General features: G+C 46.5%; 1 protein-coding gene across 1 annotated transcript in view; it reads left to right on the top strand.

Moving 5' to 3' along the window:
• The window catches only part of LOC307227843 (OTU domain-containing protein 7A-like), a gene marked incomplete at both ends in the record, with an annotated part of 30,694 nt that extends 19,062 nt beyond the window's left edge, over nt 1-11,632 (top strand). The window contains 5 exons of the mRNA XM_079997287.1: nt 796-923; nt 1,120-1,269; nt 8,952-9,066; nt 9,727-9,811; nt 9,965-11,632. Of these exons, the coding sequence (XP_079853413.1) occupies nt 796-923; nt 1,120-1,269; nt 8,952-9,066; nt 9,727-9,811; nt 9,965-11,632 (2,146 nt within the window). The remainder of the gene's footprint in view (nt 1-795; nt 924-1,119; nt 1,270-8,951; nt 9,067-9,726; nt 9,812-9,964) is intronic.
• Between the last annotated feature and the right edge of the window lie 8,755 nt (nt 11,633-20,387).

Here is a 20,387-nt window from a genome sequence, read left to right as displayed (position 1 = left end):
TGCACTCAACTGAGAGACTCGTTTTCTGAACATATAGCATCTGAGCGACATTTAAGCATTTGGAGACAGTTTGCCTTTTGAAGTCAAGGGGCCTCTTTGTGGTAGAAAAATTTGAATTTATCCAACAAAAATATTTCCGTATATTTAGGACACATTTTTCTTGCTGTGAATCATGGGTTATATTATACAGCCTATGTACTATATTTGTTCTTGCTATTGGTGAAGTATTTTGTTTGGCAAAGAATTCCTCCAGGGTGGATTGGGTCCTATTCGAATGCCAACTCAGAGAGCAATGTGGTATTGATCACTAAATAAAAAATTCTCCCTTGAAATAGAGATGAAAGCATACATTTTTTGAAGCAATACAATTAAGAAATATTTTAATGAAAATAACATAAAAATTGCTGCGGACCCCCTGCAATTCCTTTGATGATCCCTAGGAAGTCCCCAACCCCAGTTTGGTAACCTTTGACCTAATAGGCCACTTTGCTCAGTTCTGTGGATTAGGCCTGTTTTGTGATATGTCTTTAGTGGGTAAAATTTGATGGATCGTATTGTGTGTCGGTTTTTATTTCTCGCTATTTTCGAATTGCCGATGACCTCATTGCAAGTTGCCATACTGGAGCTGTCCATCAGAGGGCAGAATAATGTTTTTGTTTGGAATTATTTCTTAGGAACAGTAAATAATAAATACGTTGATGCTTGCTCCAGTTTCACTTGTGAAGGGGCTTACATGCCCCTGGCTCTTATGTGCTTATCTCTGCGCGGCGGTTATTTTGGTTTGTGTGTCCACAGGGTGGACAGCTCGGAGGACCCCGTGTATGAGAGTCTGGAGGAGTTCCATGTGTTCGTCCTGGCCCACGTTCTGCGCCGGCCTATCGTTGTGGTCGCCGACACCATGCTCCGCGACTCGGGGGGAGAGGGTGAGTGGCAGGCGCATGCGTGAAGAACCCACTCGCCGGCGTGTACAGGATACATAGACATATAATGTACATACCCACAGGAAAAACGCACCATTCACTCACATAAACTCGCATGACCACACAGAGTCAGATACCCAGCAGAGTCCCGTGTAAATAATTAGTTATCTGTCTCCGTGTCTGCCCTCCATGACCCCAGCCTTCGCCCCCATCCCGTTCGGGGGTCTGTACCTCCCCCTGGAAGTCCCCCCCAGCCGCTGCCACTGCTCCCCGCTGGTGCTGGCCTATGACCAGGCCCACTTCTCCGCCCTGGTCTCCATGGAGCAGAAGGACCAGCACAGAGAACAAGGTAGCGTTGAGAAAAAAAAAAAAGGCATTTTCTTTTTTCGTTGAAAATTGTAAATTGCAGATTGAAGATGGCATAGGACTTCCATACTGTGCCTCTTTCTTTAAAAAAGAAGAACAGTCGTTTTCCTCCCCACTGGTCAGGTATTTCCCAGCTATCCCAGGCTTGGTGGTTACCAGTAACCGAGCTTGCAGGTATTCAGTCTGGCCACTAGGTCATTTCATTCAATTCCGAACCTTTAACCAGATATGAAGTGGGATTTGGTGAGATCAGGTTGGTTAAAATGAAAACTCTGGAGGGCACGATTGGCAAACGATCAGGACGCTAATGCTGCGTATACCAAAACCAACAGCAAATCAAATTTCATGTACCAGGATTAAATATCTATGAATCTTAAAATCTTTGTGTAAGCCTTGGTGATGGTAACCATAGAGGGGGTTACCAGGTACACACAACCGGAAACATTCAGACATCCAACACCAATACACATAAAATGACACGCACGCACGCACGCACGCACACACACACACACACACACACACACACACACACACACACACACACACACACACACACACACACACAGATTAGAGACTGTGATCTGTCTGCAGGTTCTGAGGGGTGACCCAGTGATCTCCCAGATACCAGCTGGCCGTCCCGGGTCCCGGACAGCCGGTCCGACCTGCCCCGACCGCGACACTGTACATAATGTTCATAATGCTCAGATTAGGGACTGGATGTGCTCTGCCAGAGTCATATCTGATGGATGTCCCTCCCAAAAAAACTGGGTAGAAAGTAAATCAGAGAGAGAGAGATAGAGAGAGAGAGAGAGACGGGCATAAACAGGCATAGAAATCTATCCCAAGAAATATTATCAAAAATAAAAACCTCAACAACACAACCGATAGTTAAATAATACGTTATTATTTAGTCAACGCATTATTTTGTTTGGTTTCTTTCTTCATTGTACATTTGTAAATGTCGATTCTTAGAGACCGTGGCTTTTGGCCTGTGACTGTCTAGCTGGATGCGGAGCATAATGATACAACACAATAATCTCTCTCCTCCTCTACTCCAACCACCATGTTGGGAATAAAGTGATGGAGGCTCCCTGCTGTCTGACCGTAGCTTCAAAATTAAATTCTCACCAAAGATATTTGAGGGAAAAGCTCACAGGTTCATTGATACCTGTCCATATTTTAAAATATATAGTCGGTCTTTAGTGTATTGTTCTGCTCCAGTGGGAACCACAGAGGACCAAGCCTCTAATCTAAAATGCCACCGCGACAAGTAGAGTTTTAGGATTTTAATTGACGGAAAATTGTATGTGATACTGTTTACCTGCTGAACCACTGTTTCAGTTCTGTTTCTGCTAAACAGATAGTTAGCCTCTGATAGGATTTTAGTGTTTTAATGCAATAACTTGATGATACCCCGCCCCGTTGAATAAAGCGCTGTTTGCAATTTCTGCGTCACAGTAAAAAACAGCACTACAGCTCTTTGTCCACCAGGGGGCGAGCTTGCCTCATCTTTTTCAGACTTTAAACAACGCAGGGACTCGTGCAGACCTAACGCAAACCTGTTGCTGCAAAATGGCTTCATACTGATAGATAAATACACACATAATAAACACTTTACAATGGCACAGACAGTGACTCACTTTTTTATTTCACCTGTAGGCACTGATTAAGGGTGACGGGTCTGCAAATATACTCACACACATAACCCCAATTGGATACACACAAAGACACACAGACACTCCATCTTGCTGAACACCACTCTACCCTGACGTGACGTCACTGGGGTTGAGAATTATCGTCAAACCACAACTCCGCTCTGTTCTTGGCGTTGGTACAAGATTCGCCATTTTCCCTCCGACGGCTGGATCTCTGCCAGCCGTGGTAGGAGGTCCTTTTGTGTCGTAAAAATTCAGTTGGCTGGTTAAAAGTGAGTGGCTGCTGAACCTAATGGTTTCCTACCCTTGAGGGCCTTCATACAGAAGGTGATGATGCTGCTTCTGGTGGAGGTGGTGGTGGTGGTGGTGGTGGCGGTAGTGGGAGGGGGTTAAAGAGAAGGAGTTGCAAGTCTTCGGGGCCTGTCTGGGTGCAGACAATTAACACTCTTCATGGCTTCTGGGAGCCAGTGGTTATTTCGTATCACAACCATGAGCCTCAACACACTGGTGATGAAAGGTTTGAAAGGTGCGAAAGTGTAAATCCGTACCATTTTTCCCTCGGAATCAAACTTAGTCCTCAGTGATAATTTTCAGTTCGCGATTCCCTTGCTCACGCCACTCTTTTGCCGGAGTGACTCACAGCGACTGAGTCGTTTAGGAGATTTGTTTCGCGACGGACAAATCGTTTGCGAGTCGTGCGTCAATACGACACACTATCTTTTTCGCACGCCTCACATGGTTGATGTTTAGCTCAGACTAAATATTCCACTGTTAGTCACTGAGCGAGGTGCCCAAGTGCTTCGTGTGAGAAACACCCTGGCAGTAGATGTAAAGGAAACAGTGTGTATTAGTCCTTCCAGATGAAAAGTAGACATGCAAAGTTCTTGTCCCACGCTCTGTGGCGACGAGGCGTTCGCCACAACAAGCATGTCCACTGAGCCCGCTGAATGTTAAGACAAATACTTTTTTGTTTTTCGCGGATAAACACGCTGGGATTTCCACGTGCATAGAGTATAATTGGTCCCACCCAGATACAGTCACAAAGTTTTTTTTCACTTTTGCATACCCCTGATTACATACATTGACATGAACTCAGTCACATAAACACACACATGGCTACACACTCAGGTGTGTTTCATATGAATGTACACACCGGCGTAGCACAGTGCAATGTCCATACGCTAAACAAACACACACATAGTTCACACATAGAGTACACTCACTCTCTTTATCGAACTCTCCCTTTCGCTCTCTGTCCATCGCACCCCAATGTCATCTGGGGTTTAGGCTGAGTGTGTGAACATGCATTTGAGCTCCACCAAAGTTTTATGTGTGTTTGGATATTCAATGACCATAATCATTTTAGTGCACATATTTTTTTGTTTAGTGCATGTGTGTGTGTTCCTTGAGGTTAATTGTGTGTGTGTGTGTGTGTGTGTGTGTGTGTGTGTGTGTGTGTGTGTGTGTTGATGAGTGTGGTGGGTGTGACTGTGTTTGTCTTTTTTTATTCCTGTGTGTTTTGTGGCTGATCGCCTGAGGAGAGCACATGTGTGTGTGCGTGTGTGTATGTGTGTGTGTGTGTGTGTGTGTGTGTGTGTATGTGTGTGTGTGTGTGGGTGTGTGTGTGTGTGTGTGTGTGTGTGTGTGTGTGTGTGTGTGTGTGTGTGTGTATGTGTGTGTATGCGTGTGCATGTGTGTGTCTGTGCATGTGTGTGAGTGCATATGCACTGTGACTCACGTTACAGGTGGGGCGCGGGACTCAGTAAACAGGCCATTTCGTGAATGTATTTTTCCCAAAACTAACTACAGTACCATTAGTAATAAGCTGTGAACCACAGGAATATAAGCCCTGGTTACGGAAATATAAACCCTTGTTATGTTAGTGCCATGCTCTGCCACGTGAGCTTGCGCAGGGAACAAACCACCAACACTGTTTGTAACTCTGACTCAGCGTTTTTAACCTACATGACGACCTCCGACTCTGATGGGTTTTCCTAATTTTCACGTTCTGTGTTGGTCAGAAGTCCAGGTTATATGATGTGATGCGCACCAAACCAACTTCACGGCACAATGGTGTTGATATTTTACTCACTTGTTGCAGAAATTGGCCGTGACATATGAGCAGGGGTTTGAAAAAGTTGTTGATCGATGCCAGTCAGTCCACTGTCACCCGGGCGGCTGCCAAGATTTCAAGCTCTCATAACAGGAAGTCCACTCCGAGCTCTCTGTCTTGGAGGAAACAATGCTCACCAACAGACCTGTCAATATCTGCTCAATCCTTCTGAGCTACGGCACTTTTAACCCCAAACTGGAGGAACATTCAGCGACCAAACGGCCGTTGGTGTAGTTTCTTATGGCTTCCTTTAGCTATCGCTGCTTGTCCAATGTTTGTGATTGCTCTTTTTAACTGAGGCCGAAAGACCCAGAGGGGAACTGTGAGCGTGGCAGATCATTTGGTGGCCTACACTGCCAGCCACCACATAGTGGCGACGGTGTGATGTTGAATGACGGTGGATCTTTGTTTACTGTCCCAGTGAGACGATCAATCCCGTCCCAGCAGAGCACGGTGCACTGTGGGTCTGTGCAGTGCGTGTTCGCATGGCTAACAAGGAACGTGCTCATACCAAAGGTGATGCACTGTACTTCAAACTTCCATCGAAAGACCTTTTTGAGTGTCCCTCCCAGCGCTGCACCTTCTCTGTTTTAAAACCTTTATTCGGCATTGAACGTTGCGCTGTGCACACACGCTGTTTTGCAGCAAAACCTCGTTTGAGACATATCTAGTTAGAATCCAACCTGGGAGCCGCCCAGCACCACAAGTGTCTGATACCGATTGACACTGAGTAGCAACCACCGGAGAACTTGGGCTTATAGTGCCTTGCACAAAAGCCAGTGGTGTTGTTAGCAGTGGGCATGGTAGCTCAGGCGGTAGAGCTGGTGGTCTGGTAATCTAGAGGTTGCTGGTTCAGTCCCAGGCTCCCCCTGCTAGCATGCTGTAGTGTGACACTTAACCCCTGATGGCTGCGTCCATCAGCGTTTGAATAGTTGTGAGTCGCTCTGGATAAAAGCATCTGCTGAATGTAATGTAACATGGGCTTCAGCCCCAAATGTTTTGTCAATAGCCCCGAGCTAAACTGGCCCTTCAGGGCCTGCCCCGCACCCCGACCGCTCCCTCTCTGACGGTACCGACTATGCCCACGGCGCGCCAGCGATGGAGCGCCCATGATCGGTGCATCAAATCAGTGTGTTTTTATTTTATATGTTGTTTATTTTAGTTTACTCTGTTTCCTTATGGAACAAAACAAGCACCGCGCGTAATGTGGACGCCCCCCCCCCCGACTAGAGCCTGCTTGGGCTAAGCCCCTGAGTCTTTGCATCCTAGCAACGCCACTGCCGAGCCTATGGGCCACCAGCTGAATAGGCCTGCTGTTGATGATAACACTAATAACAAAGCATTATAATTCTAATAACAAACCAGATCAGCTCGGATCCATCTCAGTGCGCTTAAACGGCAGTCAGACAGTAGTTCAGTCAGGAGTCCAGCGATTAAGCCACGTGTCGACAAATCAACGACAGGCCGTCGTCAAACACAGAGGGAACCCTTCCACGTCCGCTGCTTCTCTCCACTGCTCTGCTCCTCCTGTTTGTCCCCTCTCTTCTCCTCCCCCCTCCTCCCTCCCGCTTCTTCTTCGTCTTGTGCTTCTTCTGCTGCCCCGACCGCAGCCCGTCTGCTTTTGTGTTTCAGTCCCGGCACGCAACCGTCATTATGGAAGCAGACAGACAGACAGGCAGACAGACAGGCAGACAGGCAGACAGACAGACGGACAGGCAGACAGACAGACAGGCAGACCGCCAGACCACCAGACAGACAGGCAGGCAGACAGACAGGCAGACAGACAGACATTAGTTGTGTGTGTGAAATAGAGAGTTATCTGCAACATTTACATGTTTGTGTTTTATTCGTTGTGTTGTGTTTTTCATTTATTGTTTTCCATCTTCTTTGGCAATCTAAACATGTGTTTCCCACACCAATAAAGCCCATTGAATTGAAGTGAGAGAGAGAGAGAGAGAGAGAGAGACAGAGAGAGAGAGAGACAGAGAGAGAGAGAGAGACAGAGAGAGGACTGACAACTTACTATAGATTTATCCTTGTCATTCACACTCGTTAAGCACATGCACATCCACATGCATGCAACAGTTGTGGACAAGAGTAAATCCCCCACCACCCTCACACTCTCTCCCACCCACACATGGACAAGAATTACCAACAAAGAACTCCTACACACACACACACTCACACACACACACACACACACACATACACTTTTTTCAGACGTGCACAAACACCAACTTATTCTCCTGTCTCTCACTCTCACTCAGTCGCACACAGAACTGAGCCAAGGCTTCCACGCTCGCGGAACATTCTGCCCCTCAGCGATACACCGACGCTGTCTGTCAGATGTCAGAGAAGCACGACAGAGGCCGGCGATCTTCACAAGTCGAGGGAGTGAGAGGGAGAGAGCGAGAGAGAGAGAACAAAAAGAGAGGAGGGCTGTGAACCATCTCATCTTTCTCCTCTTCTTCCTGGAAACAGACCGAATAACATGGAATTGGGACGCAGCGTTTTCACCCGAAGCGATGCGGTCAAAGCAGAAGCAAACCTCCTCATCCTGCGCGGTGGAGGAATAATAAAAAAAAAAAAAGAGTTTCGCAGTTTCGTATGAGATGAGTGAAGCAGAGGAGAGGAGGTGCGGGTCCAGGTTGCAGAGCTGGTTCTGGCTGGGTCCCGGGGGGCGAAGGCCCCGGTCCAGGTTGTAATCACACACCGTACCCGGCGCTCGGCGGTTGGGTTAGCTAAAGTATAGAGGACGGAAAGAAGATGGGAGTGAGAAGGAGGTGAGGAGAAGAGAAGGGAGGAACACTTCCATGGCGGCTTAAGGATGAGTCATGCGGCGTTTCAGAGAGAACTTGTTGATCCACGCTTGGAGGGGGGTTTTTTCTTCCTCACACCCACACACCGGCAATGCATTGTGGGCCCCTGGGGGTCCCAGATCTTCTTTGTGTAGTTGTCTCTCCTACTGTTCGTGTCGCACCCAATTAAACTTCGGTTCTTAAACAATTCCATCTCAATTCAAATACTGATGCTCCGTTAATAGACTTTGAGTTGGATGAGCGTATGTGTGCGTGTGTGTGTGTGTGTAGTGTTTCTTTGTGTGCATGAACCCTCTGATTCCTGCCCTACTGGAAATCAACATTATGGTTTTGGTGTGAGTGTCGGTTTTATTCGTGGTGACTAATGCTTTGTTAGTAATTTTTAACAAGCGGCCGACTGCAGCCAAGAAGGGACAAAAGAGCAAAGGCTGAGTCACGGGTGGCTTACAGAACAACCTGTTGTGTTCTTTTGTGTGAGTGCATTGTGTGTGTGTGTGTGTGTGTGTGTGTGTGTGTGTGTGTGTGTGTGTGTGTGTGTGTGTGTGTGTGTGTGTTCGGGAGACAGAGAGAGAGAGAGAGAGAGAGAGAGAGCACTTGCATGTGTGTGCATGTTTGTATGTTTCTGCAAGTGGCTATATGTGCAATTAGGTTGTTCTCATCGCTGCTGATGACAGATGGTTGATACAGGTCCCTTGCCCTGCGTGCGTGCATGTGTGCGTGCGTGGTGTGTGCGTGCGTGCATGTGTGTATGTGTCAAGGCTCAAAGGATTATCTCCTCTTATTTGTTGGGCCTCTTGTTTTCAACCTTGATATTAGTCATCCATGGATTAAAACAATTCAAATGTATTCCCTTGTTGAGCTCATGCCAGTCTCTCTGTGTAAGTCAAGTCGTCTTAGCGGCAGAATAAAAGTTCAGTGTTTTTATGTTCTCGGAAACCAGGTGTATAAACACACCCCGTTTCCCGTTCAGTTCACTTCAACTTGCATTTAATAATCCAGTCAAATCGAACCAGTTCATGATGTTCATTATATCGAATCGATTCTAACTCAAGGCCTTGCTCTGTGTGCTTCACTTCAGCTGTGATTCCGCTCACCGACTCAGAACACCGGCTCTTGTCAATCCACTTTGCCACCGACCCCGGAAAAGACTGGGACTGGGAAACCGACGACCAGGACAACGCCAAACTGGCCCAGTGAGTGACACAGACGTCAGAAGTACAGAGTAGTCAAGAGTGCGTATCAGATACCAGATTCCATATGCGGGGTGAGGGACCCTGTCGGGATAAGATGAAACTAAATGTAGACTCCTCCAAGTCAGGGGGGAACAGTGGGACAGGAGAGACGGAGTTACCCTAAATAATCACTCTCTAGGCCATCATCTCTCACTGGGTGCCCTGGGAACAGTGGTGTCTCCTTGAAGGGCATTAAACAGGCAGGATGTTCGCCCGCTTGAGCTCTTCTAAGCACTATTTTGAAAAGTCTCATTAATTTGTGAGTTTTGCAAAACTCCCACAGATTTCACGGTGTTGTTTCATCGAGGTGTTACGTCCCTCACCGCCACTCTATTGGTAACGAGTCAGCCAGCGCAGGGTCATTAAGAGTTTTGAGCCCAGCGGCACCATAATGATGCCGGGAACACGCCCAGACCAGAGGTCCTTTAAGGTCGCTTTGCAACGAAACAGCTGGAGTGGAGCTGTCAGTGGAACGTTCGGCCAGCATGAAAATAACTTTCTCCAGTAGGATTCCAGGGTGTTGTACGCCAGACAAAACAAGCGCCTAGCAACGGTACAGTCTGCGGGAGGTTATTCCAGAGTGCGGTAACCCTGATTGTTTTATTCCTCCCCTCCACACAGCCTAGTTCTCTCTCTGGAGGCCAAACTCAATCTCCTGCACAGCTACATGAATGTCACATGGATCCGAATACCGTCAGAAACCAGAGTGAGTGCTTTTCCGTGTGACTTTGTCAGGAAGATCCGAAGGTGTGAAGTCGTGTTGACAAAAATATTTGAATAACTCTTTCTGACTTTCTTCTCCTCTCTCTTTCCCTTTTACTCCACCCTTTACCCTTCTTCCTCCTCCGCTCCTCTGTAGGCTCCCCTGGCCATGCCCGAGTCTCCCACAGCGTCAGCCGGGGAGGACGTTCAGTCCCTCGCCGACTCCATGGACTCTGACCGTGAATCTGTCTGCAGCAACTCCAATGTCAACAACGGCAAGTCCTCCACGAACGCCGCTTCGTCCAAGGAGAAATCCCAGGAACCCAAGGAGAAGGCCGACCGGCAGCAGCAGCGAAAGGACAAGGAGAAAAACAGGACTGACTCGGTGGCCAATAAACTGGGCAGCTTCAGCAAGACGCTGGGCATCAAACTGAAGAGGAACATGGGCGGCCTCGGCGGGCTGGTGCACGGCAAGATCAACCGATCCAACTCAGGGGGCAACGGGCGAACAATGGAAAACGGAGAGAGCAAGACCCGAAGCAAGAAGGAGGGTAAGAGTCGGAAGGAGGGAGCGGGAGGAGCGAAGGAGGAGTTGGGACAGTCGGCCAGTACCTCCTCCTCCTCTGAAAAGACCTCCAGCCCCTCCCCCACTGAGAGGCTGCCGGGGATGCCGTCCCCGCTGCTAGAGCGGGACAGGGGCAGTCTCCTGGCCCGGCTGGTGGGGGACAAGGCCCTAACGGAGCACTGGAAGTACAGCACCGATGTCAAGCTGAGCCTCAACATCCTGCGGGCCGCCATGCAGGGGGAGCGCAAGTTTATCTTCGCGGGGCTTCTCCTGACCAGCCGCCGGCACCAGTTTCACGAGGAGATGATAAGCTACTACCTGAGCAACGCCCAGGAGCGCTTCAGCCAGGAGCAGGAGCAGAAGAGGAAGGAGGCAGAAAAGAAGGCGGCACAAGCCCCCGCCGCAACTACAACAGCATCAGCAACAAATGGAATTCCGCTGACGTCCTCAGCATTTCTGAAGAAGCCTGAGCAGGAGAGCACCTTAAACAGGGAGAGGGACCGAGAGCGCGAGCGTTTAATGGACAGGACCTCCACTCCCACTCCCCCGCCCATCCCCCCACCGCCTGCCTCCACCCCTCAGGAGGGATGCTCCCCGGTGAGGTCGCACCACCTGAGCCATCCCCAGCACGTACTCCCCCACGTGGCCCTGAAGATGCAGGGCCGCCACAGTCCGTCCCCCCACAGCTCCCCGTGCACCAGAAGAGCCCTCCTCGGCTCTGGCCCACCCCCCGCCCCCATACCGGTGTCCGCCCACTACAGCCACACGCCTCCCATCCAGCGCTCCAGCATCATCCACCTGCGGGAGCTCAACATGGGCTCTCCCCCGCCTTCCCTCCGTGACACATATCGCCCGCCGGTGGGCACCCTGAAGACCTGCGCGACCTACCCCCAGCAGAACCGCTCGCTCTCCTCCCAAAGCTACTCTCCGGCCCGCATGTCCGGGGTCCGCACAGCGGCCGGCGGTGGCACGGCGGACACGTACTGCATGCCAGGGGAGCACAAGTCCCACACCTACACCAACGGCTTCAACGCCGGGGACATCAGAGACTGTCTGGAGTTCGCCGACGCCGACTCGCCGCAGACCGCAGACAGACCCAGAGGGAGGAGCAGCACTGCCTCAGCGCTCCAGCAGAGGAGGTGCAGGAGGGAGAACTGCTCCTTCTATGGCCGACCCGAGACAGAAAACTACTGCTCCTACTGCTACAAGGAGGAACTCAAACGCAGGGAGAGGGAGGGAAAGTTGCACAGACCTGGATAGCGCCTATCCTCCCCCATGTTGTGTGGCGATTCCGGCCTGGGTGGGTGTGTGGCTGGGTGGGGTGGGGGGAATTAAGGTGCGCATACAGTAAGGGGGTTCCAGGTCAGGGTTCATGGACAGAGGGGATTACGTTTCAATCTTGCTCCCTCCTGTCTCTGTCTAGGCTACTGCAAATGGACATAACTACTTACATTTCAAACACGTCTCTCTTTGGTTTGCTAACAACTTTGGCCAGGATATTTTGCTCATCAATATTCCTTCTCTACCGGCTCTATGGTCAAAAGATTTAGAGTTTTTACTTGAACTAATGTGATAAATGTCAATATCGATATGCCATTATATTCAAAAGTATCCTAACAATCATAAAGCTGCCGTAACTTAAAGGGCACACGTAATTCACTAGAATAGTTTTATTTCAGCAATAAGTTCTCCCAATCAGAATTTTTGCCCTCTATTTTACGTGTGAGCTTATATTTTGATACAGCTTCTAGTAAAGCTGTTGGCAGTGTGGGAGCAATACATGCATAGGAACTCTTCCTGGTGTTCCCAGTGTAAATCCAAGCGTAAAAATGCACTTTGTTTGAATTACGTAACGGCAACACGCGACTACAGGGTTTAACGAGGCTGGATTTGTTTTACGTCTTTTTTCTTTTCTTTCATCAGAATGTCTGCGTCAGCAAAGTGATTGTGTGACTGTGTGTGTGTGTGTGTGTGTGTGTGTGTGTGTGTGTGTGTGTGTGGCCTCATCTCAGGCCTTCCAGTTGTTTCACCTTTGAATGTTTAAGTCTTTAAAAACGCACCCCTGGCCAAGGATGTTACACGCAAAGACGGCAACAGAACACTGAAGTGGTGTAGTCTGTGACCCTTTTTTTTGTGACTGGCTCATAGACGAGTACATCTAAGTGTAAAGTATGATTTTGTATTCATTTGAGAGTTCAAAAACAACTTAGATTATTGATTTGCACATTAGATATAAATGTACATAGAAAAAAACTTAGGAGAATAAGGTTGTTGTGTTTGTTGAAAAAAAACAAAAAACGAAAGAGTTTGTGAGGGTGTTTTTTGTCTTTGGACTAGAGAATGTGACGTCATTTGGAATTTACAAGCCAAGGCTAAAATATATGTGTAAAATATAGAAAAACAATATTTTTATATGATTTTCACAAAATGCCATGAAGCAATATTTTGCGCTTTTTTTCTTATGGACACCATTTTCACTTAAGTAGGTTTCTTGGTTGTGTGCCTTGTAGGGCACTGGGTAGGTAATTCAACTGCATGATGGCTTGTGAGGGTGAGGTTGTGTGTGGCGAGAAATAAACATCACATACAAACATATTCAAATTCACAATACTTCAATTTTAGCTGTTTAATACACTAATGTAGTTGGGGAACAAGGCCTTGGGAATAAGTTGGGACCTCTACGTCAGTTATTGTTAAACTGCGTCCAAGCCCTTGAGATAAAACGCTTCAATCAAAACCCTCAGAAAATCAGTAATTGGTTGTTGTTTTTTCCTTAGAATACCCTATTTTTATATATATTTTTGGAATTTGATGACATGTTTCATGAAGTATGCTCAAAATGCACATCACAAAGGTTAAGACCTGCCAAAAACCTGCTGTTTTGAAAAGTGAGTCAATGCAACTCAGTTATGACTCAATTGGAGCTTTACCAGATGTGTTTCCCAGATGACCCCAAAATCCCAACATACCCTCCATGCACAGTGTTAACTGTGTCGTCTCAAGTTCCACTCGCAATGAACCTTAAACAAATGCATCTTATCTTTAAAGGCTCCCATCCCATTTATGGTCTCACAACCTGAGTCGGTAAAATCTCTGCTAATCAACTCAAGTTGCTCTTGCGGGCGATGAACTGCTCCCGCTGATCCTCTGAAGACGACGCGTTCTCAGTGCCATCGTCGTAAATGCCACGAGCGATTTAGGAAAGTAGATAATGGCCACCACGGAATACAAAACAAAGATAAACACTTTTCACTTTCGATAAAATGGCGATGGACAAAAGACAATAACTGTACAGAAACTGTATGTACATAGGCAGCCATCTTGTCCCTAATCGGCGGGAGACAAAAATAAGCTTAACCTCCATGTCAGTTGGAAAGTTTGTTTATCACAGGGTAGGTTGCCGTGGGGACAAGCAGGTAGCGCTCAACTCACTTACTGTGACCGAAACATTTCAGCTAAGGAAACACAAACGTAACGGTGAAAACATTATGCAGTACTGGTGCTGTGACATGTATTGAGATGGCAAATGGTTGGTGTGTATGTGGCCGTGTGTGTGTGTGTGTGTGTGTGTGTGTGTGTGTGTGTGTGTGTGTGTGTGTGTGTGTGTGTGTGTGTGTGTGTGTGTGTGTGTGTGTGTGTGTGTGTGAGTGTGTGCGCGCGCGCGCGTGCGTGCATGCACCTGCTTGCTTCCTACCTGGAGATCCATACAGTCGTACAATGCAGCTGGAAACAGGTCCACATCTGGAAACTCGACTGGGAAAACTGAAGTTAAGTGCTGTGCTCAGGGGCACTTCAGCAGTAGTTTCACACTCCAGCCCATAAGCTACTGATGTATAGATCATTTCTTTGTGTGTGTGTGTGTGTGTATGTGTGTGTGTGTGTGTGTGTGCGTGTGTGTGTGCGCATGTGTCTGATCTGAAATACCTCAGAGTAGTCTTGTACAGGGATTGGGGGGAAAAGGTGAGTTTTCTCAAGTTTTGCATCAATCTTCAGGTCTTTGATTTGCAATAATCTCTCCTTGTACAAGCTCCGTAGCTCAATCACATGCTCTTCTCCGAACGGCCAATGTCACAGTACAATATAGGTTAAAAAAAAATAAATAAACAAAAGCCAAATAAAACTTCAGAGTCTAATTCTTCACTCCATTGCAATAAAAGAAAAGCTAGCGACATTTGAAAAAAAATTGTAAAGACCGACCCTTTATTCAGATAAAGAAACCCGATTTCCAGGAGAATTAAAAGCTTTAGAGCCAGTATCAGTGAGTGTATGAGGTGAATTAACTAAGTTGTTTGTTTTTATTATTTTGTCTTACCTTGTGAGAGATAGTGTGTGGTTCATATAACCCATGATCAATGGGAATGTATGTGTTCATATCTGAAAATAAAAGTCAGTATTTATACCTTTGTCATCTTTGACCCTGCTTCCATCATGGACTTGCACGCTGTTGCGCTGTAACTGTTGCATTATCTTTCATGAATGCACTTTAAATCTCTTATGCTGTAAGTGTGTGCACATTTATAACAATTATTTTAGATGTATTTTTACAGTGATATGTCATTTCCCAGACAAGCTCTGTGACTGATTCTACTCTGTCTCTCTCCTGGAGAGGGTCCGGCTCACACACCTCCCACTGTTCCCAATACACACACACATACACACACACACACACACACACACACACACACACACACACACACATACACTCACGTCAACCAGAAGCTTCAGTCTGTAGTTTCAAAACAGCAGAAGAGGACATCTTGATCCCGGGATCAACCCTGAGGCAATGAAAACAACCCCTGTAAGCTGTTATTTCACGGCATGGCTGCTGTATGGGAACCATTGTGGATTTTTCTTATATCCTTCTTTACACGGTTTTTTTCACAGGGTTCTCTTTTGGGTCCTTGGGTTCCATATCATAAATTGAAGTTATTATTATTATTATTATTATTATTATTATTATTATTATTATATAAATTATTATTATTTATATTATTATTTCATGTTATTATGTATTAATAATAGTGATAATATAAAAATATTTAGTTTAGTTATTATCTATTGTTATTATTTTCCTATTATTATTTATATAATTATATAATTAAATTAAATAGTAAATAATAACAATAAATTAAAAAGTAAAATATGTTCGTGTTAATACAGAACACACAAACACAAGTGGTGTTCTATCAGTCTGTCTGTCGTTCTGCTGCTCGTTCTGTATCATTTCTCTATCCGTCTATCTATCTATCTATCTATCTATCTACCTATCTATCTATCTACCTATCTATCTACCTATCTATCTATCTATCTATCTATCTATCTATCTATCTATCTATCTATCTATCTATCTATCTATCTATCTATCTATCTATCTATCTATCTACCTATCTATCTATCTATCTATCTATCTATCTATCTATCTATCTATCTATCTATCTATCTATCTACCTATCTATCTATCTACCTATCTATCTACCTATCTATCTATCTATCTATCTATCTATCTATCTATCTATCTATCTATCTATCTATCTATCTATCTATCTATCTATCTATCTATCTATCTATCTATCTATCTATCTACCTATCTATCTATCTATCTATCTATCTATCTATCTACTTTTTAATGTCTATAACCATGTCCCACTGCTCTATCGTTGACCTGAGGACAGTTGCATAATAGCTGGTTCTTGTATGTGTAAATGTGTGTGTGTGCATGCGTGCGTGTGTGCGTGCTTGTGTGTGTGGGTGGGTGGGTGGTTAGGTGGGTGGGTGGAGTGGGTGGGTTGAGTCCTTGACAATGGCTTCCTTTATTCAGGTCACACAATCATCACCACTCGAGGCTCATGATGATGCTAATGAGACTCTGGTTCCTCCCGATGCCATGCAGACGCCCCCACCGCACACACCTCACACACCATGCGGGGCCATTCACTGTACCATGCACACCCATGTTTGTGTGTGTTGGTGTGGGAGGATGTGTGTGCGTGTGTGTGTGCGTGTGCATCCACCAGCTTTTTTGTCCGCTCTGTTGGTGTTTATTGTGAGATATACAGGAAGTTTAAGAACACTGAGTCTTTAGAGAACGTGATGAATCGACGTGGGCGACGCGTGAAGAAGTGAACTTGGTGTTTTGAAAAGTCTGTGCGTCCCCTGCGTGGTCGCGGGGGAGAGAGATGGAGAATGGTGTCTTGTCTATCTCCCTTTCCCCGGTCACGCCGGGCGGCCTCGCTGTGCCATTTCAAAAAGGCCTGACAGCGTCATGCCGCCATGTGGCATTTACTAACATCTCCAAATGTCATATTTAATAAGGAACACTCTCTTTATTCCTCCCCTCCTTCTGTCTCCCATGTGTCTGGTTCTCTCTTTCATTTGCTGGTTTATCTCATTGAATCTACCTGAATGTAGGTGTGAGACACAGCATTTACTGAGGCACACTTGTGTTTCAAAACGTAAAGGGTCATACTGGTATAGATAGATAGATAGATAGATAGATGGATAGATGGATAGATGGATAGATGGATAGATGGATAGATAGATAGATAGATAGATGGACGGTACAGGCAGGCAGACAGACAGACAGACAGACAGGGTTTCATTTTCTCTGTATTCATCAATGAGATGACACTCAGGCACCCAGAGCCAAGAAGGTTTTTCTTCGTGTGTTCAGTCATTTATCAAAAAGCTCAAACTGCAGATTTTGCATAACTGTGCAGGCTGGTGTGAACAGCCTCTACTTTATTGTGCTGTAGCCAGTGTATATACTGTCTCTGGAATATCTGGAAACATGTTGTTACCCATCTAGAAACAAGGTTGTACCAGTAAGGGTGCTATATTGTAATCTTCATTTATCCCATAATGCCGATGAACGGGGGCATAGACAGGCTGAGTACAAGTTGTTTAAATGGCTTTAAACCCAGTGCCGCATTTTAAAAACCATGAAGGCTTGTCGAGTGCGACCAAAAACAAAAAAAAACAAACCCGACATAAAAACGTCTCATTCCTGTAATTACTTTCCTCGTCCCCCTCGGTGTGATCTCCTTCCCGCGGTCTCGCGAGGCACTCGGTGTAAAATACGACCAATTTGCCGTGACAGCAGAAAGGTTTCCTCCTTCCAGGAACAGAGAGTTCTTTCAGGGACGTTGGCGTGCTGCCCCGCCCTGCTCCGCATTGAGATAATATATTCCATGGCCGCTCCCCGTGCCAGCACCTTTCTGTGGCGGTGTCTTGCCCGTGCGTCCTGCCTAGCTTTTCCCGACGTCATGGCAACAAAAGGGTACACTCGGAACAGCTGTTTGGCCGCCGCCCCGGGGTGAAAACAGGCGATGTCGTAACAGGTTCACGGCAAAGTGTGCGCGGGGGCCACACCTAAACTCCGCAGAACCAGGGGTTTTCCCAAAATGATGTTTACCAGGGCTGGGTGAACGCTGAGGATGATTATTTACGTGACATTTACAAATGTGAATACATGTTGAAACGGGTTCTTTTTTTTTTTATATGTTGCCTTTGAGAATGAAAAGGAGGACTTTCCCGTTGTGGCACCCTGCCACTGGAGAAGCAGGTGAGGCAAATGAAACAAACGAATAAATCAATAATCACATACAGTGATAACAAAAACCCCTTTAACAGGATCTTCTAAGACGACTTCCAAAAAGCACACAACCTCCCACACACACACACACCCACACACACGCTCGCAGGCACGCACAAACACACACACACACACACACACACACACACAGAAACCGTACTGTTCACTGAGGTTTAACTTACAAATTTATTCTTCAATTGAAAACATCACTTATTCATGCATACAAGTTCAAAATGTCATTTCCATAATGTACAATCTGGTTAATGGGTTTGTCTTTGCATAGGACATCTTCACAAAATATCGTCTACAGATTAGAAAATAAAGAGCAGATAGAGCAGACCGACAGAAGACCAGCACACAAAGTAATATATCTATTTATATGTCTTTATATAGAGAATACCACTGTGATTTTTAGGCAGCCTGCCTTTGTTTTTTTTGAAAAGCCACTTTGATCCAGCTTTCAAAATACAAAAAGGCTGCAGATTCTTCCCTCAAGTCGCTTCTACCGTATAGATAAAGCCGTACTGTACGTAGTCCAGCGACACGCCTTTAAGCAACACCGTCGGATGGGTTGCCGGAGATGAAATTACAATGGAAAATGTGAGTAGGTTTTTCCAAAACTTCTATCTTTTATGCTTGTCGCTGGTGGCGGATCTACCGATCTGAACCCTAGACCCCCAAACTGAAATAACCCCGAAGCGTATCGCCGGCGTCAGACTCCAGACAAAACCCGCCCTGTGCGAGGGTGGCCGTTTTCGGCAGCTCGCTCGCATTCCGCGCTGCACGGTACAGGACCCTTTTCATTTGTGCTGACTGTTCCCAAAGGGAAGAGACCGTACTATTTCTGCTGGCGCTGGCGGCTGTTTGTACATCTGTGTGAGGCGGCCGGGTCCAAGGCGACCAAGCTAACAAGGTATTAAACCACAAATTCCTCCATATTTTTCCTGATGTAGGGGCTTAGAGGAAGCCATGTGACTTCTCTGGGGCCCTTTTTATCAAGGGTTCTGGAAGGTCCAGCATGGCAGGTCCCTGGATCCAGCCGGGACGTACAGTACGGTGGAAGCTGACCCTTTCGGTCGCTTTTTTTTTTCTTTTTGTCAGCGTGAATCCCTCCTCCCGGGCTCATCTACTTTTCTGATTTTGTTTTTTGGAAGGATGTGCTGCCTAGGTTCCCATCAGTTTTAAGTTAGCGTTCTGGGAAGGGGCTCAGAGAAATAGGATTGAGAATGATTTAGCTCTCCAGCTAAAAAAGGGTTCATTACCGAGTCGCAAGAACCGCTGGAGCATCTCGGAGCTTTTTTTGGTTAGTTCTGTAATGTGGCAGAGGGAAGCCAAGTGGACCGGGTCCTAAAGGACCGGACTTCCCGAGCCAGATGAGACGAGATGGGCTGGGTTTGAAAGAAGTCGTGGGGGAAAACCTGAAGTAAACTGTCATAATGGCGTATTTGGGTCTCCTTGCTTCGTTCCTTCTCCAGGCTGAGCCCTAAAGCCAACCCCACCCCACCCCGCCCCCACCCGCCCCCCCCAAAAAGTTCCCCTCCAAATTGAACAATTTCAAGCCTTTCAAGATAAACCATTGGATTACAGGCGAATTTCGGGAAAAGGGCCCATCGTACATGAGGACCAGTCGGGGAAAAGACAGCACATTTTGATCAGAAGGCTTTTACATGTCATTGTGAGTATGAGTTTGCTGGACCAGGCCCTCAATGATCACCACTCAAAAGGAGAAAAAAAGAAAAATAAAGGACATTCATTCGTACCTGAAGACCGGGCTGCGTATCACGCCGGATGATTCCCTATCGACATGACACGAGCAAGTTGTTCCCTTGGTCTACCTTGATTTTAATAAAGACAAATGCAAACATTTTGGTCAAAAAATAAAAACATCTCATCCCATATAGAAGCCATTTGAGCCAGACCGACATATGAGGAGTAAGCAAATCCAGCAACAATCTCAAGAACATTTGAACAGAAATCTTGGTTTTTCGTCGAGGAGGAATGTACACACAGCTGAGTCTAAGCAGAGTGGTTTGCCAAACCCCGGCGGACGTTGGTGGACACCCCGTTTCTCCGTGGAGGGACGGGGTCAGGAATTTCACCAAAACTAGTATTCCAATATAATAGCATGATAGGATATTCGTGGAAGAAATAAACTAGAGTTACAAATAGAGTTTGTCGCGGCTGTTTCTTTCCACGGTCTGGATGGCGTGGCGTGTGTTTGGGATGGAAGGTTCAGGTTCAGGGTGGAAGCCGGGGGAAGAAAGGAGGTGAGGGACCAATTCCCCTTCAAAGGCGGGAGATAAAGTAGTCAGTGTTATACCAGAGTACTCCGCGTACATGCAGATCATTTCAAGTTTTGGGAAAAAAAATAAAAAGGTACTCCATGATGTCCCTGAATGCCCCTTTATAATCTAAAAACAGTTG

This window comes from Zeus faber (assembly GCF_960531495.2).
Source record: "Zeus faber genome assembly, chromosome: 3".
Lineage (NCBI taxonomy): Eukaryota > Metazoa > Chordata > Actinopteri > Zeiformes > Zeidae > Zeus > Zeus faber.
The sequence above is the reverse complement of the archived record's forward strand: the minus strand, read 5'-3'. Positions and strand labels throughout refer to the sequence as shown.